The 12,946-nt window shown below is 44.9% G+C and overlaps 1 protein-coding gene across 3 annotated transcripts in view; it reads right to left on the bottom strand.

Annotated features, from left to right (window-relative positions):
- Positions 1-132: 132 nt before the first annotated feature.
- The window catches only part of ACTN2 (actinin alpha 2), a 79,039-nt gene continuing 66,225 nt past the window's right edge, over positions 133-12,946 (bottom strand). For all 3 annotated transcript variants that reach the window (XM_039464254.2, XM_074385354.1, XM_074385355.1), the window contains 6 exons: positions 10,853-10,987; positions 9,447-9,626; positions 8,304-8,450; positions 4,847-4,912; positions 3,494-3,652; positions 133-1,867 (listed from right to left, as the gene is read on the bottom strand). In XM_039464254.2, coding sequence (XP_039320188.1) covers positions 1,709-1,867; positions 3,494-3,652; positions 4,847-4,912; positions 8,304-8,450; positions 9,447-9,626; positions 10,853-10,987 — 846 coding nt within the window. In that variant the 3' untranslated portion in view covers positions 133-1,708. The remainder of the gene's footprint in view (positions 1,868-3,493; positions 3,653-4,846; positions 4,913-8,303; positions 8,451-9,446; positions 9,627-10,852; positions 10,988-12,946) is intronic.

The following is a 12,946-nucleotide window of genomic DNA, read 5'->3' as shown; positions in this document are numbered from 1 at the left end:
AAATCTATAAAAATCTGAGCAAACAGACGGTAGGTAACAGGCATGTTACTACTTCTCTAGTAACACTTTAATTGCTGTTTGCAACTGTTTTTGTTTGTTTGTAATCCACTTCCTGATCATTAAGGACTCAGATGCAAAAAGAATTCCTGCTTTATTCTCTACAAGCTGTCAACAAGATGGAAAACCAGAGGGTGGAATTATAGCCTACAGCAGGATGAGCAAAAAGAAAGAATGAACAGTCAGAAGCAGACTTGGGACTTGTTAAGATACGATGTCCAGTACCAGGGGTGAACACACATTGCACACTAGCTAAAACACCTCATTTTTCCTGCTACACAAAACATACGTAAAGGTTCCGCAAAGAAAGAACTCACCTCCACTACTGCTGAAAATGTGTCTGTTCCTACTGTAACTCTGGCTTCTCCTTAGCAGGTCATAAAACTGGAGACATAAAGGAGTCCCGACTGGAGGGCTCGCAGGATATGGTTTCTGACTTGCCTCGTTATGAACCACTACTACAGAAACCTCTTCATTTAAAAACAGAGCGCTTTTATTTGATCATCTCTCGAGAAACTGTACTAATAAGCTCTAACAAAAAACATGGGAACCTGGAATCAATAAATAATCCTAAAAACCTCATTTTACCTAGTGACTGCACCCTTCTCTCTGGCAATTAAACTGACTTCCATGTTTCCTTAGGTCTAGAGAAGCATCAAAAAGTCACGAATGGAGTCGACTACCCAGTCCTAAACAATGAAGAGATGACTATATACTCTATTTAAAAAAATTGCAAGTACCAAAAATGTTTTGGGTGGTCTGCTTTTAATCCCTGGAAGTTCCATCTCACAATATTAAATTCAACGGAAGACACAATAGTAATCTTTGGATAAACATGAAAATAGAATGGTAGAATCCCAAATATAGTCCCCTAGGGGCAATCACATAAGCATGTTAGCAATGAATGAAATTTTTAAAAAATATCAAACATTTGGGGCCGGGCGCGGTGGCTCACGCCTGTAATCCCAGCACTTTGGGAGGCCGAGATGGGTGGATCACGAGGTCAAGAGATCGAGACCATCCTGGTCAACATGGTGAAACCCTGTCTCTACTAAAAATACAAAAATTAGCTGGGCATGGTGGCGCATGCCTGTAATCCCAGCTTCTCGGGTGGCTGAGGCAGGAGAATTGCCTGAACCCAGGAGGTGGAGTTTGCGGTGAGCCGAGATCATGCCATTGCACTCCAGCCTGGGTAACAAGAGCGAAACTCCGTCTCAAAAAAAAAAAAAAAATAATATATATATATCTATATCTATATCTCAAACATTTATTTACCAATTTGTGTTCTTTCCCCTCTCATTCTTAAATCTTGGGTATTTTGAATTTTCACATTTTTCACTTTCCTTCTGTCCCTAGATCCTCCTAATTTCCTATTCCTCAAGTAATTTGTTGTTTAATCAAAGAAACAAATCAACCCGATATTTCATTACATTTAGCTAGACACTCAGAAATAAACCTATTTATGAAGCACACTATGTCATATACTGTAGAAGCTTCATTTTGGCTGTGTTATACTGCTGGCAGTTACTGAACTACAAAAGGCTTCCCCCTGCCCTCAACCTAATAAAGCTTGTCAAAGTTTCCAGGAAACAAACTGTGACTTCCGCTTTTATTGCATTCTGATGGGATCAGTGGTTACAGAACCTCAGCATCACAGATCGCTCTCCCCATAGAGTGCGGAAGAGAACGCAGTATAATCCAGGGCGCCGGGCACACTGCCTGGGCCTGAGTAGGCGGGCATCCTCTTGATACAGTACTGGGCCTGATCCGGGGGCAGCTCCCGACGCAGCTCCTCCGCCAGGATGTATGGCTGGAAAAAATACACACATGTTTGCAGTCAGTTGCAGAAAACACCACAACGTAAACAGTCTTACTCCTTACATATTTCTTGCATCTGTTTAATTTTTTAAAATGACTAAAGGTTAGGGAGTCTAGTGGGAGGGTAGCTACCAGGCAACCAACAGAAAGCCATTTTACTGGCAGGAGCACATGTAGAAAACGGCCCGGCCACCGGGCGCGGTGGCTCAAGCCTGTAATCCCAGCACTTTGGGAGGCTGAGGCGGGTGGATCACGAGGTCAAGAGATCGAGACCATCCTGGTCAACATGGTGAAACCCCGTCTCTACTAAAAATACAAAAAATTAGCTGGGCATGGTGGCGCGTGCCTGTAATCCCAGCTACTCAGGAGGCTGAGGCAGGAGAATTGCCTGAACCCGGGAGGCGGAGGTTGCGGTGAGCTGAGATAGCGCCATTGCACTCCAGCCTGGGTAACAAGAGCGAAACTCCGTCTCAAAAAAAATAAATAAATTTTTAAAAAAAGGCCCGGCCAGCAGGAAGGGTGAGATGCTTCATAAAGGCAAAGGGAGCATTCCTACTATTTCTCAAACTGAGCCACAGTGTGAGGATACATGCTATGATCTACATTTCATATCAGAAAAGATGAAGTTTAAAAAAAAAAAAAATTCAGTGGGAAATAGGACAATTCTAGCCAAGTAGACTGGCTGGTAAAAGTCAAGTAAATCACAAAGATCACATTATAATTTATACAATTATAGCTTATATATTATATAATTTATAGAAGTTTCTTGGTGGGTTGGGAGGAGCTATGGTGTGTTACCTTCTAAATCAGCTGGGCTCTTTCCCAACCACCCTCACCCCTATGGGCAAATGATTCATTTTAAAGCAAACATTATTTTAAAAATAGTTGGTCTTGTCTGATTTTTAAGGCAGTAAATATGGCTCTGCTAATGTGTTTTAGCATAGTAACATCCTTGTGGTAGTGTTCATTATCGTCTCAGCCAGAAAATAGGGTAAACTAATCCTACCCCAAATTGAATTTATACATAGAGATGTTTTTATTGTTTGGGAGAGGTAAAATATTAAAATCCTGAACTGGCAATTAAACTCCTACTGAAGGTCTAAGGTGCATGTAATGAAAGCTTGCCAGTTTTTTACTGCCTGAACAGCTAGATTTAACTTTGCTCCGTGGGCTGGGCACAATGTCCGGGTCACTGATCCTTAGGAGAAGTTTATCCAGTTTTATAACATCTACATTGCATGCTTTCTTCTTTTGAAGTCACATCCACCAAACTAGAATGTAAAACGAGGGTTCAACCAGGAACACACACACACACATACACACACACACACACACACACACACACACACACACACACACACGTACAAATACACTATTGTCCATTCTATAAAAACTCAGTGCAGGGCCAAGTGCAAATGCCAGGAATGGAATGTCTGTGTTTCCTCTGTTCTGAGTGCACCACTGTTCTGTGTCTACCTGCTGCTTTCCGAATTCCGTGCCAATGTTGCACAAAATACACTAGGATAAAAACGGTTTTGATTTACAACACTATTGCCTTGTGTGTCAGACTGAGGCAGCGGACTCCTGCGAAAGCAGAAGGAGGTCTGTCGGTGCGGACCTTATCGGAAGCCAGGATCCGGAAGGAGGCGATGACCTGCTCGGCAGTGTCCGTGTCAGCCGTCTCTCTCGTCATGAAGTCGATGAAGGACTGGAAGGTGACGGTGCCTTGGCCGTTGGGATCCACCAGGGTCATGATGCGGGCAAACTCGGCTTCACCCTGAGGCAAAGTGGCAAAGAAACACGTCCTCGGACGGTGCACAACTCTCGACAGTGCTGTTCTCGTTCTTTCCCCAGTGACACGCCAATTCCTTTATGTCTGAAAACTCGAGGATTACCTGAGTCGCCCTTCAGTCTTTGGATGAGATTCCCCTGACGCGTGACTTAGGTTTATTGCTATCAAACAATTTTAAAAGTTGCTGCAGCTTTAAACCAGAAGCTTGTAAATGTCAGAATTCTTTCCTCTCTGGGACCCACTGCTGGCCTTCACACGTCACGTAACATAATTATGGAAGAGTCGGTCAAAGCGAGAGCTGAGCCCTTTTCTCAGATTAGAACGGAGAAAGTAACGCTGCCAAATTAAAGGCAGTTCGAATGTGGCTGTCGTGACTGTATTTTAGAGCCCCATAGAGAATCAAAGCAGGTCAGATTTAAAACACTCATTAATGGGTAACAGAGAAGTGTTGGATATTCTAGGACTCTCCCAGCCCATAGGGAAACGTAAGTTTATCTCAGCTGATTTATGACTAAACCTTTTTTGCCTTTCAACATATTCGAGAAAAAAGCACTTGAAAAATCATCAGGATACTACTAAAAGCCACTGAAGTGTACCATTTAAATGGGTAAACTGTAGTATATGAATTCTATCTCAGTAAAGCTGTTTAAAAAAATCAAAAAGCCTATTTCTCATCTCCTTCACTAGAAAAAATTATCTGACCAATTACTGAATAAAAATATGTTTTGGTTCTGTGATTTTTGTCACCCAGGCTGGAGTGCAATGATGTCATCTCGGCTCACTGCAACCTCTACCTCCCAGGTTCAAGCCATTCTCCTGCCTCAGCCTCCCAAGTAGCTGGGACTACAGGCATGTGCCACCACATCTGGCTAATTTTTGTATTCTTAGTAGAGACGAGGTTTCATTATGCTGGTCAGCCTGGTCTCGAACTCCTGTCCTCAGATGATCCGCCCGCCTTGGCCTCCCGAAGGGCTGGGATTATAGGCGTGAGCCACTATGCCTGGCCCACGACTTTATTTTTGTATAGTAACAGTGAAACCTGCAAAAAATATTATCCTACATAATGAAGACGAACCAATCTCAGATGCACTACCTTGGTTTGAGCTGGTCATCTTCCATAATAGAAATCCAAACGCAATAAAATATCAAACCTTAGTGCAATTTCAACTTCCATCTTACCAAGTCATAACCCATGGAGATCAGGCAGGCTCTGAAATCCTCATGGTCCATCAGGCCATTCTTCCTCTGTCGGCAAAAACAAAAGACACGGCAGGTGAGCACAGAGCAAGATGAGCAAACTCTACTCGACCAACTCACAAAGATCCGGTAACAGAAGCGCTTTGAGCTCTGCCGAGACCATAAATGTCACCACTGGCTTGCGAGAAGGATGGAGCCAGCACAAGGACGTGACAAACTAGTTTCTTAAAAAGGAAAAGGAGGGGAGAGGAGGGTAAAGATCGGACAAAAATTAAAGGAGGCCAAACATTCAAGAAAATAGCAAAAGGAACTAGTGGGAACTCACTACTGCCATCTACTGATGACAGAACGTATCGTAAAAGCTCTAAGAAATGATGATGCTCGCAATGGTCCCAGGTAGTCATCGTTAGTCAAATTCCTGCAGAGACGAGCACACTCCTAGAGCTCTGATACCTGGAAAGCAACTACCCTTAGGCCCTTGGGCAGGAAGCAGTGGCCCCTCTGTGTGGCAAGCTCAGCTCCTCCCGAAACACCAATGAGAGTCTACACAGAGCAGTGCGCAAGAGAAGGTCCGCACGGGCAACGGTTTTCCCAGACGAGAAAGGCCAGGTCAGAAAAAACGGTGACCTAACCCTATAGAAACAGGGGTGTCAGTGCAAAGCCCTGCATGTGACAGGAAGCGCACAGCTGTGCTGCAGATTCTCTTGAGGGTTTTGAAGGGATGGCTAACGTTTTAGCATCGGTACACATTTAAAGAGAAGAAAACACTGGGTACTGGCCATAGGAATTTATGTGGGTAAGCTGTTTGCGCTTACCCATGAAACAGCCAGTCCCAAAAGCTAATGTCAGAAGTTCTTTTTTTTCTATGAATAAGAGACTTTGTGTGTCTGTTCTCACACCTATGTACTCTGCCCTCAGTCACTGCCTGATTTCTCAGCAGCATTCTCTTAAGTGATGCTTTCCATCTTATTGACCCGATTCTCCTCTACTTTCTCTAATGCTCCTCCTCTAGCTCTTCTGCCTCCCATAAATGTAGTAGTTCCCTAAGATCTGGGCTTTCTCTCTTCTTACTCTCCAGACTCTTGCTGGACAGGGCCATTATGCGGTGACTCTCACAGGCATCAGCCCTAAGCTCTCGACCTGGACTCCTCCTCCTCCTGCAATAGCCGAGTACCACTTCTCCCAGGTCTTCACGGTTTCAACTGTCCATATCACCCTCTCCCTTAGCCCCCAAACGCTGTTGTTCACCTCTGTCAGATCTGTTTCATTCTGAGATCTACCCGCTTTTCTTCATTTCCACTGCTCCTATCCCTCTGCCCAGAAGCTCATATTCCTTCTCGCTCACTTTACCAACAGACTGCGGTCTGACCCTCTGCTAACTTTCTCATCTTTTCTCCTTCCCTTCTGTCTCTTTGGCACCTTAAATGTGCCGGCACATTGTTTTGCAGCTCTGGTCACATTGCACCTATGCTCTAAAACCTTTTGTAATTCTCTGATGCCCACGGAAGAATCCCTCCATTCACAGCCTCTGTGCCCCCCGCCATTCCTATCTTTACCATTCAATGAAAAGATGAAGCAAAGTGCATTCATATCCCTGACACCCTTCCCGCTACGCAGGAAGCAAACTCCATCCCCCCCCCAACCCCGAGATAAAGAATCATTCATATTTAATTTGAATAAACTTCTAAACATGGCAAGTTCTGCATTGTACTCCTTGGACTTTCGTTGTAGAAGACTGTGATCGCTTTGGATTCAAATCAGTGTGCTTTCTTCCTATAAAGCAGCCCAAATGAGTGAGAGCTGTCTTTCAACAAGAGATGGTTGTGTACAGGATGATGAGCCGTCATTTCCCTCCATGGAAGAAAGGTGACTTGAGCTTTAATGAATGTAGTTAGGTCAAATTACAGCATGTTTCTGCACAATAAAGGTGTGCTGAAACGATAAGAATGTCAATATCCATCTCTAGGTATAATTTTTTACTTACGCCTAGCTCCCTGATCAGAAGTCCACTGTCTGAACCCTCTAACAGGCCCAAATCTGACTGCTCTATCTAGCCCAGAGGCATTTTAGAAACGAATGATTGATATTTGCAACTCATAAACATACATATTATGCTCCATACAAAGTAATGATACATCCTTTTTTAGTGATCTTTAAGAATTGGAACGGAGCTGCCGGGTGCGGTGGCTCACGCTTGTAATCCTAGCACTTTGGGAGGCCGAGACGGGTGGATCACGAGGTCAAGAGATCGAGACCATCCTGGTCAACATGGTGAAACCCCGTCTCTACTAAAAATACAAAAAATTAGCTGGGCATGGTGGCGCGTGCCTGTAATCCCAGCTACTCAGGAGGCTGAGGCAGGAGAATTGCCTGAACCCAGGAGGCGGAGGTTGCAGTGAGCCGAGATTGTGCCCTTGCACTCCAGCCTGGGTAACAAGAGTGAAACTCTGTCTCAAAAAAAAAAAAAAAAAAAAAAAAATTGGAATGTACCTAAGTGCAGTGGCTCATGCCTGTAATCCTAGTGCTTTGGGAGGCTGAGGCGGGTGGATCACCTGAGGTCAGGAGTTCAAGACCAGCCTGGCCAACATGGTAAAACCCCATCTCTACTAAAAATACAAAAAATTGGCTAGATGCGGTGGCGCACGCCTGTAATCCAGCTACTTGGGAGGCTGAGGCAGGAGAACTGCGTGAACCCAGGAGGTGGAGGTTGCGGTGAGCCGAGATCACACCATTGCACTCCAGCCTGGGTGACAAGAGCAAAACTCCGTCTCAATAAAATAAAAAAGAATTGGGATGTAGCCTTAATAGTCTCTCACTTTCAGCCACAGGATTAGTAAATTGCATTTTCTCATAAAGAATTGATTTTACTCACTTTTATTCAAATCAAAATACTAGATAATTTTTAAAAGCAGCAGTTAACTTTTTATGTGCCTTTACTATGAAAATTATCACCCTTTTGTTGGTGCATGTCCTTAAAAGAGATCATGTGTCAATTCTGTTAATTAAAAAAGAAAACTGAGTTTTTTATGTTGAAAGAGCAGGTTAATTTATGACCGGGTGCTTTCCCTAAACAACTGCTTAGGAAAAGCATATCAGAGTTTTGTATTTAAGTCTTTACAAAATGACCTACAGCTAACCATCACATTTTCCTAAGCATACACTTTGACTTAGAACAAATCAGGCTTTGATATCAACTACAAATGCATTCTTATTAAGCGATCTGCACGAAACGGTACACAAACCTGGACTTTGTGTCCCCTTGAGCAACATCAGAGCTTAGGACACTTTGTTTTGGTGGCCATTTTCCTTTGTCATTAACGATCCTGTTTCCCTGTAAATGCTGTGGAGCATTAAGACTTCAAACAAGAGCATGCATATTATTTCAGATGCACTGTGTAACAGCCCCAGCACTGCCCTTTAAATAAGTAGAGACTGGTACCCTGTCAAAGTGGTTGAATGAGGCTCTGAACTCATTCATCTGCTCCTGGGTGATGCCCTTCGCGTCTCTTGTCAGGATCTGGGTCTCCACCTCATTGATGGTTCTGGCAATGGTTGTCAGCAGCAACTCCCATCCAACACGAATGTGCTGTTAAGGAAAAAGAGGACGGATCAGCTCTAGGTCTTTGCAGCACCTCAACTCTGCCTCTTTACTTTCGTTAACAGCACAGCAGACTCAAAGGGCTTACTGTAAGTAGGGCTCACCATAGACTTCCCGACACTTAAAAGCAGTCTACTCTGTCATCTGTTGCAAGATTCTGTAGTGAGAATTACTCACAAGTGAGACCAGGGTTCTGTCAGTGACAGCGGGCACTCTGTAGTACATATTCTATTTGTCACTAAAAACATTTTTCCATTTGGGCCATCGAATAGGCCCAAATCTGACTGGTCCATCTAGCCCAGATAGGCCAGTCTATCTAGCACTGGTCTATCTAGCACTGATTGACATTTGCAAATCACAAACAGGGCTCCATACAAAGTACGGGTAGATCCTTTTTTAGTGATTTTTTTTTTTTTATTTTTTTATTTTTTTTTTTAGTGATCTTTAAGAATTGGAATGTAGCTGGGTGTGGCGGTTCACGCCTAGAATCCCAGCACTTTGAAAAGCCGAGGCGGATGGACTACCTGCTGTCAGGAGTTCGAGACCAGCCTGGCCAACATGGTAAAACCTCATCTCTACTAAAAATACAAAACATAAGCCCGGTGTGGTGGCGCATGCCTATAATCCCAGCTGAGGCCTCCTAAGTAGCAGGATGGCCTGAGTTACAGCTTCTGGCTCCCAGGGAGATTAGTGTGGGCCTAACTGGTGGAAACGCAACAGTCCACTCGGTGGCACTCTTTGAGGAAGTGTAGTGATTTATTGTGGTGATAATCATAATGTTGCTGTGGTTAATATTATATAGTCCTCGATATAGCTCACAAAGCATTTCCACAAACAGTGCCTGGAAAGGCTTAAAGATCCCTAACTTTCATACTTGTAGCTATTAACCAGAACAGAGAGAGACGAGTGTGTGAAGAAAGCACGCTGAGGTGGCGGCGTGGTCCCCGGGAGAAGCGAGTGGTGCGCGCCCGTCCGGCTGCCTACCTCCATCGTGTAGTTCGTGTGCTTGTTGTCAAAGACAAGGGCCTCCTGGATGAGCTGATGGTCTCCCTCCAGCTTGTCAATGTTGTTCTTGTAGTTGATGATGTTGTGTTCATACTGCTTCAGCTGATTCATCTGGTCTTCCAGGGCTCCTGTGATCTGGATGGAGCTCCGAGCAATCTCCTGGAGGCGGAGCGAACAAGCAGAGAGAAAGAGAGTGAAGTTTCCTCTAACGGGACGCCGATCCGGACCCTGCATCAGATGCTAGGCCAGCGTCAGGCAGGGGCCAGCGTCACTCGGCTCACTTTTCTCGGGGGAAGTGGAGATCGGGTAGCATCACAGAGCAAAACAAGGTCTAGTTCTAGTCTGTCTAGAGAGTAGGGAAAAAGTCAGCTAAGATCCAAAACAGAGGCGAGAGGGGTCAGAGGTGAGTCCTGTCAGCTTCTGGTCACGAGAGGGAAATGCCCTCGGGAAGGGGTGCCCTGCTCTGGAGGAGGCTGGGGGTGGGCTACATGGGTAGGGCTGCGAGACAGATTTAAGACCCACAGGACGGCTTCCTCCATCAGAATTTCTTATATTTTTAGACGGTCTCTTCTTTAAGAAAAAAAGTCAGTACTTTTAACACCAAAAGGGTAGTGGGGCAAGAAGTAAGTGGGTCAATAAAAGTCTTCTGGCTGGTCTTGGTCAAAGGACAACAGTGTCATTTAGAGATGCTGTCCCAGCTGGGCGTGGTGGCTCACGCCTGCAATCCCAGCACTTTGGGAGGCCGAGGTGGGGGGATCATGAGGTCAGGAGTTCGAGACCAGCTTGGCCAATATGGTGAAACCCCATCCCTACTAAAAATGCAAAAATTAGTGGTGGCAAGCACCTATAATCCCAGCTACTTGGGAGGTTGAGGCAGAAGAATTGTTTGAACCTGGGAGGTGGAGGTTGCAGTGACAGTGAGCTGAGATTGTGCCACTGCAGTCCAGCCTGGTGACAGAGCAAAACTCCATCTCAAAAAAAAAAAAAAAAAAAAAAAACTGCTGTCCTTCAGATGTTCTGAAAATGCAAAGTATTTGTGGGCTTTCCTGTGTCCTCCTTGTCGGGATAGATGCTTTGAAATCTAGGCCCTGCGGAGGCCAAAAACGGAGAAAAAGTCCTGTCACCGTCTTCAGAGAGGAAATAAACAGATCCCAGCAGGCTCCCCTCCCCTTCCTTGATGCCTGCTTCCTGCACGGTGTCTTGTGCCCGGTGCACACTGTCCGCAACAGCCAGCGGCTGAAAGATAAAGCCAGGCGATGGCAGAGCGGTGCTCCCACATGACTGAGCAGGTGGCTGGAAACCACAGCATGAGCGCTGTCACTGCTGCGGTACTTAAGGGACATACGTGAGGCTTGTGGACAGCACCTGAGAGGGAGCTGGCTTACCTCCATCTTGTTCTGGATCCAGGGCCCGATGGCATTGGCTTGTGCGGCAAACTGGCGCCTCAGACGCTCGTTGGCATGCTGGCGAGCCAGCTCCTCCTGCAGGGACTGATCGCGGATGGGCACGAGTTGCTTCACCTGTCAGGGCCCAAGGACAACAAGGGTTAGAGGCCAGCTGTGGTCTCAGAGGCGCAAGCACAGAAAGTGGGAATAGTCCAAGGGGTAGGGGAGGGGTGGAGAAGGAAAAAGGGAGGGAGGAGGGTGTGGGGAGAGGGGAAGAGGAGTCTCCGCTTTAGAGGATGAGCTTGATTTAGCTTTGACTGCCATCTAGTGCCACCAAGTGCCTGCTGAAAGACTGGATGAGTTGCAGGGTATTTAAGAGCCTGCATCAGGAGGAGTGAGTCTCTTCATTCTCCTCCTGCCAGGGGCTCTCAGCCTGCAGCACAACCAAGCAGGGGCCAGGTCCAGAATACAGAGGATTTGTGACCTTGGATGAAGGGAACACTGACATCTTTGTTTTCACCACCTTCGACTAAAATTTAGCATTCCCTTTGTTTAGAATGATGTGGACAGCAAATCTGCAGCAGTATTTAGCAGTCCCTGTGACCTTATCACAACAGAAATCATAGACGTTCTAGACGAACGTTACAGTTACGCCTGCCTCTTGCAATAAATATCACGCACACTCACCATGACTCCAAAATGATCAGACCTGCTGTTAGATCTTGGCTTTAAATGTGTTAATAAAGAAGCAAATACATGACAATATCTTTAATAATATTTGGAAAACTACATTTCAATATAATTTGTTTCCTTTGTAATATTAAATCTTTTTATAAATTTACAAACATTATTATCAGAAGGAATCCACAGGTTTCCCCAGACTGCCAAAGGGGTTCACGACACCAGAATGTGAAGAACCCACGCTGGGTTCATGAGTTCATTTTTATATCATGTTGGCCCACGGAAGAGTATACACCTGGTCTACCTGCTTTCTGTTCCATTTGTGAATTACATTTTACTGCTATGCCTCCATTCTCTTTCAATCAATGAAAAATAAAAAACGCTACTTCAAAAATCTCTGTGCCGCCTGCAAAACTGCTACTAAAAGCATTATTATTCAGTCTTTTTTCAAAAAAAACACAAAAGTCCATGTGCTTTATAACTTACTGAAGGGAGAAAAGTTTATCTCACTCTAAAAAATGATGTATTTTTACCCGGGGAATGGTGGCTCACACCTGTATCCCAGCACCTTGGGAGGCCAAGGTGGGCGGATCACTTGAGGTCAGCAGTTCGAGACGAGCCTGGCCAACATGATGAAACCCTGTCTCTATCGAAAATATTAAAAAGTATGCGGGTGTGGTGGCGGGCGCCTGTAATCTCAGGTGGAAGCTGAAACGGGAGAATCGCTTGAACCTGCGAGGCAGAGGTTGCAGTGAACCAAGATTTCGCCACTGCACTGCAGCCTGGGTGACAGAGTGAGACTCTGTCTCAAAAAAATAAACACGATAAAAATGAAAAACAAAAAATGACATAATTTCCTTTTTTCCTCCCTAAGAAAACTATTTAACTCAGTTTGCTTCCCTTCTCTCCTTGGCTGTTTGTTGGGATAACCAGAGCTAAATTTGAAGCTCAGATGCACTAGTTAACTACTGTCTCTCAGATGAACGCTGTGCTCTTCCTCACACCTGCTTTTGTCTTTTGCACTGTTTATAACTAACTTGCTGCATGTGTGTTTTTATCGTAAGCCACGTCAGTTCCACATGCTGGACTTATTCCTCAAAGACTACGTATTGGCATGCTGAGATGACTAATTGATGACTAATTTCAACCATGAAAAGAAATGTCTCAATCTTAAAAATGAGACAAAAGGGTTCAAATTATCCCATTTGGACCATAATTACCTTTGTCGATAGTTGCCCCAAATTTAAAAGGCAGCAAATTAGTAGAAACTACATCATTCCCAAGATGTAGTTTTCTTTTTTCTTTTTTTTTGAAATGGAGTCTTGCTCTATCACCAGGCTGGAGTGCAGTGGCACGATCTTGGCTCACTGCAACTTCCACCTCCTGGATCAAAGTGATTCCCCTGCCTCAGCC

This window comes from Saimiri boliviensis, chromosome 14 (genome assembly GCF_048565385.1).
Source record: "Saimiri boliviensis isolate mSaiBol1 chromosome 14, mSaiBol1.pri, whole genome shotgun sequence".
Taxonomy (NCBI): domain Eukaryota; kingdom Metazoa; phylum Chordata; class Mammalia; order Primates; family Cebidae; genus Saimiri; species Saimiri boliviensis.
The sequence above is the reverse complement of the archived record's forward strand: the minus strand, read 5'-3'. Positions and strand labels throughout refer to the sequence as shown.